Raw genomic sequence first — 14,428 nt, 5'->3', positions numbered from 1 at the left:
ATACGGATTTCCCCTTACAGGAAGTCGTTACACTAACTTACGCAACTCGCGCAACTTATCTGAGAGAGAGAGGAAAAATGGGGCTTTGTTCGCATATTAACAACAAAATGCATAGAACATCTGAAGATACAGATTTGAAGGAATGGATCTTGACTCAAAAATTGAACTTGAAGAAAAATTATAAGAAATTTTATGCTAGCAACAAAGAAAAATAGTTTTTATAATCTGATAAATACTTTATGAAATACGAAAATAGCACTAATTCTGGATTCCAGTGTACCGTTACCCTTCAAACTTTGGCAAGGCTGTTATCTTTTAATTGAATTTTGGTAACAGTTACCCAGGTTCAAAAATAGACAAATAACTAATGAATTACATGAAACATTTAACAATAAAAATTAAATTTTATTATAACTATAAATTTTCAACAAACACAACTTCAATCATTTCCAGATGCCTTCATGTGCACTAAAATTTCCAATTTATACACTTTTAAATTTCCAAATGGTTATACTCAAGATAAAACTTTTCGATAAAAAGCACTTTTAAATTTCATATGCATAACATTCAATTAATTCACACTAAAAGAGACATTTACGAAATAAAAATACTAGCTCATTCTAAATTTACAAAAACATTTAAACTTTAAGTCCTTGTATTCCTACAGCAGATAATTAAAATTAAATATCCAAGGCTCATCTTAAAATAGGTATCTTAACATCGGATAGAAATAATTTAAAATACGGAATAAAATGCTCTTCTAAAAAGTTACTAAAAAGGTAAGAAATTAGAGTTTATAAATACAAAGGAACTTGCAGATCACCTTCTGGAACGCCCACCGGGCCTGCAGGTAGACTTGTGGACTAGGAGAACCTCGACCTTCCGACCACCATTCAGCTCTTTAGAAACACTTGATTTTCTGCCGAGGAACGCTCACTTCTTGTCAACCGTCTTGAATCTAGCGACACTCCGTCTATCATATCCAGTCAACTATTCTGAGGCTTCAGATCAACTTTCTTCCAGACAACAGCTCATCCGACCAATGTTGCGTACTTAGTCGCGGTATCCAGAGACTCTTTCCAAACACCAACCTTTCAGCATTTCAGCCTAGATCAACTCACTCCGTGACTCCAGCTATATCTAAACTCATTCTCGATGATACCGGCTCAGAACACACTTCTAGCAGCCATGATAGCTCCTGTCAGCGGTGATGTTTCAACCCAACATTCCATCGGGCACGATCCGCACTCCCGTCGTACTGCTTTTACAGCCACTCTTCACGCCTCTTATACTTTTTTCATCACGGCGAAATAATCCAGACTGACCTGTTTACTCGCTCAAAAGTCATCCCGTCAGATCAAAAAAAATATCCATTAGAAAAACCAGCTACAAACCCACTAATACGCCATAAAAGTGATAATCCAATCCTCCTTAAATGTTAATACAATTTATATCCACAATCTACCCCAAAAATCCCATTTTAAAAGGATCAATAAAAATTTCTCATGAAATATCATAATTTTGATTGCATTTAAATTTTATCATAGTGGTGCCATCTATTAAAAAATAACCCTTCTTTTAAAAGTATTGATACAAAAAAAAACTCCAATAAATTCCTATTTATTACACCAGTTATATAAATGCTAAAAACAGGATAGAATCAGAAATACTATTTAATTTTTTTAAATATAATATTTTAAACTTTTTTTTAATGATATATTTATAGTGAAATGCATAGAACATCTGAAGATACAAATTTGAAGGAATGGATCTTGCAAATGTGAATTTTCATAAATTAAAGACTGACAACTTTATTAATCTCGCAATTAAAATGACGCATAAAAGCAATTTAAATGACGGTAATTATAGACTGTATGAACAATAAATTATTTCGTAAATATCTTTTATAAAAGAAGTGTAGAATGATATGAAATTAATTATCGGCAAATGTTTTGTACCAAAATTATACATGAAAAAAACTAAAACATGAGTATAAATTTATTATATTAAAATAAAATGTTAAAACTTTAATATGAGATCTGAAAAAATTCTAAAACTCTTTACAGATATAATAATTACATGCTTTGCCAAAGATTCTAGCATGGAATCAGATTTTTTCAATATTCCATAATCATCCGTATTTAACACTTTCAATTTTAATAAGTTTTATAGACAAATAATTTAAATCAACAGTATTTTATTTAAAAACGCTGAAAAATAGCTAATTTAAATGGAAAGTGTATATAACACATTCTAAATAAAAGTATTTTAAAAAAACAGTATATTAAAAATAAGAACAACAAAGTATCTTTACTTATCAAAAAGTAAAACAGAGTCTTCTTCAGAAATACCGCTGTTAACTAAATGTTGTTTTACTTCTTAATTCAAATTATTCAGTAACATATTCTCCAGAAAAAAATTAAACGTAAAATAAAAGCGAAGACATAATTTATTTAGATCACATAACAAAAGAATTTTATTTAGATTTACTATCTTTTGCTTTTTAAAATAAAACGATAGAAATTCTAGCTTATAGCTCGCACTTAATCAAATAATAAATAACTCACTCAAGTTTGAGCGAAAACCACTCAAGTATCGATTAAGTATTTATATACCACTCAAGTTCGATTGAACGCAAAGCAAGAATTTAGCTCAAATATAGGTGTATTTTACTCAAGTTGAGTTAAAAAAAATTTCACACTTTTTTGAGTAGGCGAAATCACTCTATCTTTTTAAGGGAGTATTTCTAACAACGCAACATAGAATGGAGTAGGTTTTTTTTTTAAATTTCTATCACTCCAAATGTCAGTTCTAGAGTCAAATGACACTGTAATAGGTCAGTTGAAAGAATAAAAAAAAATGCAGGAAGAGTATTTCATTTCTATTTAAAAGGTGGTAAAGCTTAACATTCTGTGATTGCCCCTATTTTATTTTTGGCTATGAAAGTATAATTCACACCCCGGCAAAAAAAGTGACACACGGAAAAATCAACTTAAAGAATACTATAAAACTTATTCTGAAATAGCATAATCTTGAGCACAATCTGAGATAGCACAATCTAGAAAGGAGATACTTTTTGAGCTTGATGGGGCGCTTCATATATATGTTTCATTGACATAACCTCAAAATTGCTGTTTTTGACTTGTGTCACTTTTCCTGAAGGGGTGCGAATTGTGTGTGATATTTCATGTGAACAAATATATATGTTTCGGTATTTCTAAGTTGTANGACACACGTCAAAAAACAGCATTTGAGAAAAATCAACTTAAGGAATACTATGAAACTTATTCTGAAATAGCATAATCTTGAGCACAATCTGAGATAGCACAATCTAGAAAGGAGATACTTTTAGAGCTTGATGGGGCGCTTCATATATATGTTTTATTGACATAACCTCAAAATTTCTGTTTTTGACTTGTGTCACTTTTCCTGAAGGGGTGCGAATTGTGTGTGATATTTCATGTGAACAAATATATATGTTTCGGTATTTCTAAGTTGTAAAGAAAATTTCTCTCAAAAACGGAAAAATGACGAAGTTAAAAATGGTCCACTTGAGATAATACTTACATTACTGTCTAATAATCAGGCTACAATAAACGCTTTTGGATTTTTTGGAATACATTTTTACCTCTTAAGTAATTGATATCTCAAAATTATTTAGTAAATATACTAAAAATGATACATAGCACTTAATTCAAGCGAATGTAGTACAGGGCTTAGGCTCTATGAAACGATATTTCTTCTGCCAACAAATATTTTGGTTGATTTCACATGACTAACCTACTTGCACAAGTTCATGAAGTGAAAATGCCATTTTGACATATGTAGTATTTGGGTCGATCGACTAAAATGAGACATTTAAACTTAGAAGTAATACCAAATATTTTTTAACGTTAGAAATAGCATTGACCGATTTATCGGAGATCTAAAGTCGCTAATGTAGATTCGGTGGATGGGAATCTAGAATAAATAGAGAAGAGAAGTAAAAAAAAAGTTCATCAATTATGGTGATAGACAGGCGTTGATTTCAGGAAATCATTAGTGATCAGGGTGTAAATCCCTTGAGAATGGTTTGCGGGGGTCCAAGCACTTCTTGATTCTATAGTAGGTCTTCTAGATCCTTCATTAAGGAAACCAGTCGATGGGCTGATGATGCAGGAGATGAGGTTTAGTGATTAAAATGGCCTTTTCTACTGGGACGTTGACTAGTACTGAGAGAAGTTAGAAATATGGTACTTCATGCTATTGTAGCATCTGGCTGGTGAGTCTCGGCTTTCTACGCACTGATACTTGAAGCAGTGCCCTTCGGCACACTTCATGCAAATGTTTTTTTTTACCTATTCCTATTTGCGGTTCTTTTCTGAGTGCCAGCCCTGTGAGAAGCTCTACCTCATTCATCTGATTGAAGTTGAGTTGAGAGTTGCTGAAGCAAAAATGTGACGGGGAAATAAAGCTTACACTCTTTATGTATCGGAGAAAATATACTGAATTACAATACAATTCAATTTAGCCACCCCCGGGGGTAAAACCCCAAGCTTCGCAAGTGCATAGAGTGGTGTATTGCCCGAGATGAGATGGGCAAATATTATTAACTGACTGACTGATACAGTTTTATCGGAGTGCCTATCGCAAGGGGATATCTGCTCCTTCATCTAAGTTAATAAAATTAAAAATGAAGATTTTACATAGATTGTTTACATAGAGTTCTTTCCATATTTTTGTCCAAATCCTGTAGATTTTACTTCAATTGTTAAAGTGCATAGTTGAATATTATTATTTTTTTAATAATTAATGTAGAAGGCCAGGAAGAGGATTCTTGTTAGCTGGATTGATAATCGTCATAAGTGTTTTGCTAGCAGCATTCTCTCATCTTTATTACAAGCTTCCACCAACTTATCATCTATCATATTTGAATCTCGAGTAAGTCATTTAGTGTTAAAATTTTTGAAATATTTAACTTCATAAGTTTCCTTATTGCTTAATCAATGAGAAGTTCATATTAAATTTAATGCTCCTAATTTTCGAATAAATGAAAGGAAATTAATTTTTATTTTACTAAATATAGAAATCGATTAAACTGCTAGGGCAGGAGTTTCTAAACTTTTGGGTATGTTTACTTGGAAAAACAAGATAATTGCTTAAAAATTTCTGTTTGAAGCAATAAAAATAATTTTATGTTAATACTGTTCTAGAAAAAGTATATTTTCCAAATTGTCATTTTATATAGCTATAAAATTTATTATGCTATTGACCTACGCATTATGCGTATAAGTTGTCTTATTTTTTACTCAAACTCGAGGCACAGGACTAATCAAATAGGTGTTTGACTTCAATATTTTGTAGTTTGTTTTGTTGTAGGTATTTTTTTTAATTCTTAAAAAAGTTTTTTTTTTCTTTACAGTGATTGGTTTTATTATGCTGTCAAAGGATACACACCAATTCATTTTCACCTTCCTACTTGCGCTATTGGATTAATTGTTGGTTACATCTTGGCGACCAAAAGAGGCCATATACCAGAAGTATTATCCTGTTTGTTTTACAATTGTTTTCAGTGTATCAAAAAACATTTTACTTTTATTCCTGACTGTACTGTCGTTTTAGTTCAGAAAGGTTGTAAGTGGATATAAAAGAAAATATTTTGTCAACGCTTTTTACAGACCAATTTCTTTAGTGTTTTCGGATCACTCTTTTAAACTTTAAAAAAACACAAAGTATGCAATTTTTCTTGACATTTTTTGCAAAATGATTTGTATATTTTTGTTCTTAATTAGTATCTTAGTTATATTTAAGTGAAAAATATTTCGCTCCTAAAGCTTTTTAAATAGTGCTTTGAACTTATATATGTAAAGTATAAGGGAGTAAAACTAATAAACAAAAATATGTATAATCGCAATGTGCTAGCACTTGATGTTTTAAAACTACGAATTGAACTTATTAATGTTTCTTCCTCTAAATACACGTTTTGAACAAAATTGTTTCTTTGGTTAGAAATCAACTTGTTTTAGATATAGCAAATTTAGCTATTTTCAAATTCGATATACGAAGGGAAAAAGATTTAATTGAAGAAAATAAATAAATAAACAATTTTCCCCTTTTCTGCATTACAACATTAAAGGGGTAAAGTAAGGGTAAAAGTTATTAGGGAGATCTGAATAATGTTATGGTATCGATTTACGTTGTTTTCAAAAACATTGTTTGTTGTTTCATAATCTTATTCAATGTAAAATTTAACAATCGATGCTAAGGGCGGTAGAGTTTTGATTCTACGTAATTTAAAATAGTCCCAGGAAGCCCACTCATGTTCAAGATGGTATTACAAGGGACCTAAAAAACTGAGTTCGTCCCCGGGTGCTGTAAACTGGGTTGAAAACTGCTCCGCTTACTGCAGAAGTTTTAATAAATTGGTAGCTAATTAAACAGTAAAGTTTGTAAAATAAGGATGATTACGTTTACTTTTATCAAAGTAATCGTATGATTGTTAAATTAATGCATTTTATATGAAACTTCAAATTTTTGATAAATAGTGGTGGAAAAAATGACATACAATGAAAAATTTTAAACTAAAAAAAACTTAAATTTCGTTATCCCTAGAAATTACTCTTTTACAAAACGGAGCAAGTTGGCATCTCTGAGCCCAGTTATGCCTCCGATTTAGGTATAATATCGGAGTAAATATGTGAAAAAATAATCAGTAGCTAACTAATAATAATTTCAATTCCTTTAACACTTAAAAATGCAAACAGTTTCATTAAATAATATTTCAGGAATGATATGTAACTATGACTCACTATGACATTGTTCATTATAACTGCAGACTAAGTTAAACTTTTTATTAGCAGCATATTAATGCCATAGGCTGGTTTCTGTCATTTATGACATTCTTAACTATGATGACTTTGACTTACAAGTGGAACCAAGGAGCGCACGCTCACCCAGGCGTCTTTGTCTCAACTTTATATGGCTCCACTCACAGACTGGCTTGGGGTCTGTGTTTAGCTTTTATAACATTATCGTGTACTTGGGGACAAGGCGGTAAGTTCACATTTTGCAGTTTGAGAAAAACATTGTGATATTTTTAATGCGTTTTGTAAGAAGCTTCCATCAATGGTTCAAACTATTTATATCTGAGATACTGAAATATTTTTATGAACCACACTTTTTGTACATTACAACTTTTGCAATGTTTACTCAGTAACTATAATCCATCATCTTGTGGTGTTTCTACACTTTCCATTTGATAATGTGTTGTATAAATTTATTTAAATTTCTTTAAATACAAAAATAATTCTGAAATTCACACATACATCTGTCCATTATTTTCTTATATTCCGTTACCATTTCTAAGTAGACGTCAAAAGTCAGCACAATAAAACCAAAATTTCTTCTACTACTTTAGCTTCAAAAAAACTTTTTGAGTTTACTTCTGTTAAAATGTTGTATATTTGCGAAATAAATGCTAACAGTGCAGCTTTTGTGATAGCGCTCTAAACTTTTCCGAAAAACAGTAATTTCCTTTTAAACTTTTTAAAAGAAAGCTGTATCAAAATAGGCTAATAATTGCTTTTTTTTAAGAGCTACCAGTAGTATTCTGATATAAATAAATATTAACAATGAATATAAACTTTTTTCGAAAAATAGAGAACTCCATTTGCTCCTCAAACTTTAATTTTGTCATGTATGTTTCTAAGTTTAATTTCAAGATGAATGGGAAAAGGGCAGTAAGGCCTCAGACGCCCAGTTCCACTACAACGAACGAACGAATTTTCGAAAAATAGAAATCTTTTTAAGGGAAAGCTAAATTAAAATGGCTAATAATTGCTTGCTTTTTTCTCCGGAATTATCAGTATTAAGTATTCTCAGATAAATAAATGCATACCTGCCAACATTTACTCATTTTGGGTGAAATTTTATTTTTTATTTAAAGTGGTAGTAAATGTATACTACCTTTCATTTATAAACTTATTTTTTTATGTTTCTGACCGCCAATATTCTTGAAAAAAAATGAAGCATATATATTAATATGTGAGAGTAACTTGGATGTCTGATTAAGATTTTTCAATATAAAAACGTTTTTTTTTCTGAACAAAACCTTAATTCAATTTCAATTTTACTGTCACTGGGAAAAATCAGCCTCGAAAGGATTAAAAATTGGCAGGTATGTAAATGCTAACAATGAGCCTTCTGTAATGGCACTTTCAAGTATTTTTCGAAAAATAGAACTCTCTGTTTAAAAAAAAAAGCCATCTTAAGATGTAATAATCGTTTTTACTTTTATTTTTCAGGAATCATCAATAGTATTCTGAGTTGGGAAGGCTTTGTACCATTCTCAAGATTGAGTTACATGGTGTACCTCATTCATCATGGTCTAACGTATATTTATACCGGGTCCATAAGGCAGTCAATGCTGTTAGGACATCGGACTATGGTAAGATCTTGTGCAAAAAATACTATTAAATAAACAAAATCTTTAAAAAAATATGACAAATAAAGTTCCTAAAATACACTATCCTCCCAAATATAGAAACTATCAATTTGAGATTCGTCTAATTTTCCGATTCCTTTTACTATATAGCTAAAGTAGTGTCTTATATCATAAGTGTGCTACGAATCAAAATGTATTAAGTCAGAACTTTCATGACTACATACTCTCCAACAATTGCTGTTATCGTTAATTTATTTTTCTCAATAGTAGTGAAAAAAAAAGCAGAAACTCTTGTAAAAAATTGAATTTCATATAAACCATTTACAGTTTTCGCACGACCTTAAAAAAATAAATGAGTGTTAGCTAATGTTTTTCCAGATTACTAAATAATGCTTAAATTTATTTTTCATTAGTTAATTACGAAATAACACCAGAGTTATTTTTCGCACCCTTTTATATATTTTTTAAATTAAATATTTATTGATAGCTTATGACATCTAGATAACTCTCACTTTTGCAACGACTTATAAAAAATTTCCAGACCCTGGGAACCCTGTTTTACTAAATCTTAATAAGATAGTTAAGTTTTTGCTCTTATAAGCTGTCTCCACTTCATTACAAAATTGCAATAAATCGAATATGATACAATTAAGTCCTAGTCGTAGTGTTTTGATTTTATTGGGCACCTGGGCCGCGAAGCGGCCCCTATCCCATTCATCTGGAATTTTAGAACAGTTTTGGTTGAGCAATGAGGTAAGCAGGCAATGGAGTTGCTTTTATGAATGTTTCAAGCTCTTTGCTTATTACACAAATGTTATTACATTATGAAATTGAGCAGCTTGCTCTAAACTGTGTTTGTTTGATTTTGGAGTTGTTCAGAATTGTATCAGCATGAGTAAACGTTATTTTCAGAAAGGTTGATGAAATTATTTGTTTTGATAGTTATGATATGAGGCGTCGGAGGTGAAATGTGCAGCTATTGGTCTGTAGTTTTTATCTTTGATATAATTTTCAAATTTAAAGATTTCATTAAAATTTGCTGTTTTACATTCTATGGCTTTATCGAAAAAATCTGCGTTTAGCTTGTATATATGCTGTGATAGAGTTGGTATTTTGAGGTCTGCATGTATATTGGTATTCCGGATGAACCATCTTGCACAGGTTATTTTTCTAAGGATCTTGTTTTGGCATTGGTTTAATTTCTTCAGTAGATGTTGAGGTATCGTTGTCCAGGCAGGTGAGGCATAGGTAAGTATTCGGCTGATCATTGCCGTATATAGTAGCTTCTTTAGTTTAAGTGGCATATTCTGATTACATATCAATGGTTGTATGGCTATTATTGCTGCATTTGATTTATCTATTGTGATTTTGATGTGATCATTCCAGGTGAGTTTGCTATTGATTATAAGGCCAAGATTATTTGCTTTTTTAACTATTGGTATTGGTATGTTGAACATTTTTGGTCGATGATACAATTAAATGTAGTAGATGTTCCTTACATCTATTTCAACAGTTTATAATTAGTGGTGGAATAAATTCTTATAATTCTGGTTAATCAAGATTTTAATGCATTACATTTAATTGCTACCACTAGAAAAATATTTTATGTATCTACGACAATTCTTTAGTTTTAGTAATTATATTTCAATTGCTACCGTAATGTTGCTCATCACAAAATGTTTTTATACAATGTTTTTAATCAATTTTCATGATGTATGGAATATGGGCGGCTGTGCGGCCCAGGTGCTTTGTTTTTGAATAATAAAAACAAGAAAATTATATTTCTGAGAACAAAGTAGCATGATCAAAAAGTTTTAGGGATTGTACAAAGTTTTGAAAAATCTCTATGTAAATAATCTTCTCTTAGAAGCAAATGTTTTGTAAGATTTGGTGTGGTAAAACTGTTTGCACAGTTTGAAATCATGCCAACTGTTGCTGATAAGCGATAATAGAAAGAACAAACCCAGAATGTCAATTGATGTCAGTGTGTTAAATTTTGAAGGCTCAGTTGCTTAGTTCGCGTATTGAAAAATAAAATACTGGAATATTTTGTAAATATATATCTCAAAGTTTCATTTTGCTTACTAAGTGCAGAGATGCCAACTGCTCCGGACACTCAAAAATAATTTATGCTTATGTGAATTCTTTAGCTAAGTATCGGCCCCGTCAGGGGCCCCAACTCATTCGTCTCAGCGGTATTAAAATAATTTAAAAACGATAAATAACATCTAAGTAAATTTTTCAAATATAAAGTGGTGACTTATATAGGCCTGCGAACTATTTAGAATTAGTGGTGGATAAAAATTTACTGAATTGAATTTGTTAAACCAAGAATCGCAATTGATTATTCATTTAATACCACTTTAAAATATATATTTGCTGTCGGGAAATAAGTTGGCATCTCTGTAAGTGTTATATGTATTATTTCATACATCAAATTGACGCGTGTTCGTAGAGATATGTATATATCTAACATCCGTAAACCTAGGGTGAAATTTCCCCATTCTAACCGTTGTTAATTATAAACTTAGACGAAGGAGTAGATAACCCTAATTTGCCTCTATGCTCGATACAGGAGTTTTCTGTTTTGGGTTCAAAATTACAAATTGAATGGAGTTGAACATTGGTAGTCATAAACACAAATTTGGGTCGGCTGTTATACGACAGTTCTAAAAAAAATATCACAGTAAAGATTTTAACTGAATCACAGAAGATTAATATTTAACTTCATGAACGATTATTGAGTGTAATAAAATGTAGCTATTCCAGATGTATTCCTTCAAATTTTATTACGTAAAAATTTTAGCTGTGACAGGATACATCTCTTTCTAAAACTGCTGGATTGAACAGTCAGGAATGTGTTTCCAAAAAGGGTCATATAATTAAAAAAATTAGAGAACTTTACTTGGAGAAAATCGTAAAGTCAAATCTACTTCGTGAATTATGCCATTTTGCTGAAACAAATTAAGTTATTTAATAAATGATGGTTAAAAATGACGGTAAAAAATAAAAGTAATTTTATTTTATAACCATCATTGAACAGCCGGCCCAATTTCTGGGTTTACGACCACTAATGTTCAATTCCGTAGCCTTGTAATTTTTAACCCAAACCAGAAGATAAGTGAATTCCTAGATTAAGCATTGGGAGAAATGTGCCTTCGTTAAAGACTTTTTGAAGGAACTAGCCTGTATTTGCGTTACATGGAGAGGAAAATTACAAAAACCTTCCACGATTAGCATGACGGAGAGGGGATTCTAACCCATGATTCTAACCCATTTACCTCTGAGGATATTTTTAAGTCAATACCATACCTGCCAACTCTTCCGGATTTTCCGGAAGATTTTATTTTCACATTTAAAGTGGTAGCAATACTCAGGTTATTCCAATTACCTTTTTGAATTATAATGATAATATAAATGAGTTTGACCACCACTACAGATAAATAATTACAATAAATATATCAAAACATAATAATATTTGCTCAAGCGAATTTCAACGGGATCAAAATATAAATATTTTTGTGAGTCAGATTGTTTTTCGTTTTCTGTTTTACAACCACTCTGAAAGTCCATTCTCGGAGAGAGGGAAAGTTGGCAGGTATGCAATACTGTGGTCGGTGCGTGCAGGGTGCCGAATTCGCATCTACCAGCCATCGCTGTGATTCAAATCCGGTTCACCTTTGTGGAAGGTGAACGCTCTATAGCCTGCGCCGCCACGGATTAATTCTAAGTTATAGTTTGTCTAAAGTAAGAACTTCTCTAGCCATTCGTCTAGACCCGTGGCGATGACTATGGCTACGAGGTACAACTATTTCAAGTAGGGATGCGGGGTCATTGTTTAGGACAGGTTTTGGCTCAAGCGAGAGAAACAGAATCTTTTTCTTCCGTCTATAGTGTTAGCCCCAAATTGAAGAGAAACTACCTTCCTTGAAATGCGTTGTTCTTGTTCCCATAGCAGCGGACAGCCTCAGATTTTGTGGTGGGAAGTTCTTACTGTAGACAAACTATATCTAATTTTCCCATCTTTCTCATCTTTGCACAATTTCTAGCACTTCAGTGACTTGTAATGCTATTATTGTGTTTCGACTCGCATTTTGAAAAGTATTAGTGCTAGGGGTAGGACAAAAATATAGAAAGACTTCTATACTAACTCTATGTAAACAATCATTCTTTTAGAAGTAAATGTTTTGGAAGATTTTAAACTATTTCAAAACTGTTGACACAGTTTAAAAGATAATGCTTGGAACTTTAAAAAGTGGGGTCCTTTTTACCTTTATAAAATTTACATCGACCAACAGAGATGTCAACTGATCCGAATTCGACAAAATATTTTAAAAAATGGACGAGAACTACAAACTAAAATGTGAAGATTTTCGGTTACTTTCGCCAACTTTAAACAGACTCAACATGGCTTTACTTAAGGGAGGCAAACTGTTCGCCGTTCTACAAAAATTTTAATAAATTGATAGCGAATTTAATAGTAAAACTTGCAGAATGAGTCTAATTACGCACCGATATTAGCAGTTTCACCCCGATATGAGTACAATAATGTTGCATTTCATACGATAATTTGAATCTGATATAAATATTACAATTCTATGTTTAAAAGCTTTTTGAATTGCTTGAATTTTTTAATAACGATGCCTGATTCACCCATGCTAAATTCGAATCAATCAAAGTTCAGAGAACAGGGCCCGAGGTATGGATTTCAAATTATTAGCCAGTAAATTAGACAACTATCGAAACAAATGCTTAGGACCTGAAAGAGGAAGTTAATAACTGCTTATTAGCTTTAATATTAGCAATTTCATAAACAAATTTACAGGATTGCAACATTTATAGTAGAATGCTTTTTTAATTTTAGTGATATAAAAAAAGAAAAGAAGTTTTTAACTACCTACACTAATCTTGCTCGATGCAACTTTTATAGGAGTAAAATGGATCCTACTTCTAAAAGCTTCAAGTATGATTTTTCAAACTGTGACAACAGTTTGCCCTGTAATACCTTCCCAAACATTTACTGCTGAAAGAAAAATTGTTTACTTAGAGTTAGTATAGAGGTGTTTCTTTTTATTCCAAATCTTGTATATCCCATTTAACTTTTCTTATTTTGTCTGCTTTCCAGATCTTCATATTTTTCAATAATATGTTCCTCAGCTTCTTGGCAGCTTTTGTGCTAGGTTTAATCTTCGAGTCGCCTTTAATGGCATTAAATAAAGCATTTTTGGATGGGAAGCTGAGAAAAAAAAATATGCCAGTCGATACAGAGAATGGAACTGTTATATTGAAGAATGCTGAGTGAATATTGAACTGTGTGAATATGACTGACTTATTTCTTAAAGACGTCTTCTTTGAAAAGTGTGTGTGTCAGTTCTTCATTCATGCTGCCATAAATCCATTGGTAATTTCCAAAATGTTTTAACCATTCCTAAGCTGTCTATCACAAGTCATTAAATTAATAAAAAAATTAAAAAATTAAGATGAAAAAGGTAATTGCCAAATTTTAATGCATAGTAATACGCAGATATCAATTAATTGTTCTGAAACATTGCAAATATGCTCCAGATCAGAGGAAACTTAATTCCTTTTCTTCGTTCAGATGTATTTATTGTTAAAAATCCTGAAAGATTTTCGATAAAGAGAAGAAAAAAATTATCCTTTTTATGTCATAATTTAAGTTAATGATATTGTAATTAATTCAGTACTAAACTTATATATGTAAACAATAATCAGACTTTTGTTTAATAAACATTTATAAGAAAACTTAAAATAGAGTATGCATACTCTTTTAAGTTGATGAGCGATTTCTAGTCATTATAAATATTTGTAATACACTGTAGCTATTTTTTAATTATGAATTTATACTAAAAAACTACACTACAAAATCATGCACAAAACTTAATATAAATATCGACGCAGAGAATAAAGCTAAAATATTTCTGATGTTTTTTTATTTATTGATTTTTTTGATATATTGAAGTAGGTTATGAAAAATGAATACTGTCA

At 31.2% G+C, this 14,428-nt stretch overlaps 1 protein-coding gene across 2 annotated transcripts in view; it reads left to right on the top strand.

Moving 5' to 3' along the window:
- The window catches only part of LOC107455353 (nose resistant to fluoxetine protein 6-like), a 70,013-nt gene extending 55,821 nt beyond the window's left edge, over window positions 1-14,192 (top strand). Inside the window, exons 12-16 of one of the 2 annotated variants that reach the window (XM_071178303.1) lie at window positions 4,798-4,920; window positions 5,402-5,519; window positions 6,840-7,032; window positions 8,283-8,425; window positions 13,548-14,192. In XM_071178303.1, the coding sequence (XP_071034404.1) occupies window positions 4,798-4,920; window positions 5,402-5,519; window positions 6,840-7,032; window positions 8,283-8,425; window positions 13,548-13,724 (754 nt within the window). In that variant the 3' untranslated portion in view covers window positions 13,725-14,192. Of the gene's footprint in view, window positions 1-4,797; window positions 4,921-5,401; window positions 5,520-6,836; window positions 7,033-8,282; window positions 8,426-13,547 lie in introns of both variants that reach the window. The other variant, XM_043053229.2, reaches the window with a different exon arrangement.
- The last annotated feature ends 236 nt before the right edge of the window (window positions 14,193-14,428 follow it).

The sequence above is a fragment of the Parasteatoda tepidariorum genome, chromosome 1, assembly GCF_043381705.1.
Source record: "Parasteatoda tepidariorum isolate YZ-2023 chromosome 1, CAS_Ptep_4.0, whole genome shotgun sequence".
NCBI lineage: Eukaryota > Metazoa > Arthropoda > Arachnida > Araneae > Theridiidae > Parasteatoda > Parasteatoda tepidariorum.
Note: the sequence above shows the minus strand (reverse complement) of the source record. Positions and strands in the feature narration are given on the sequence as shown.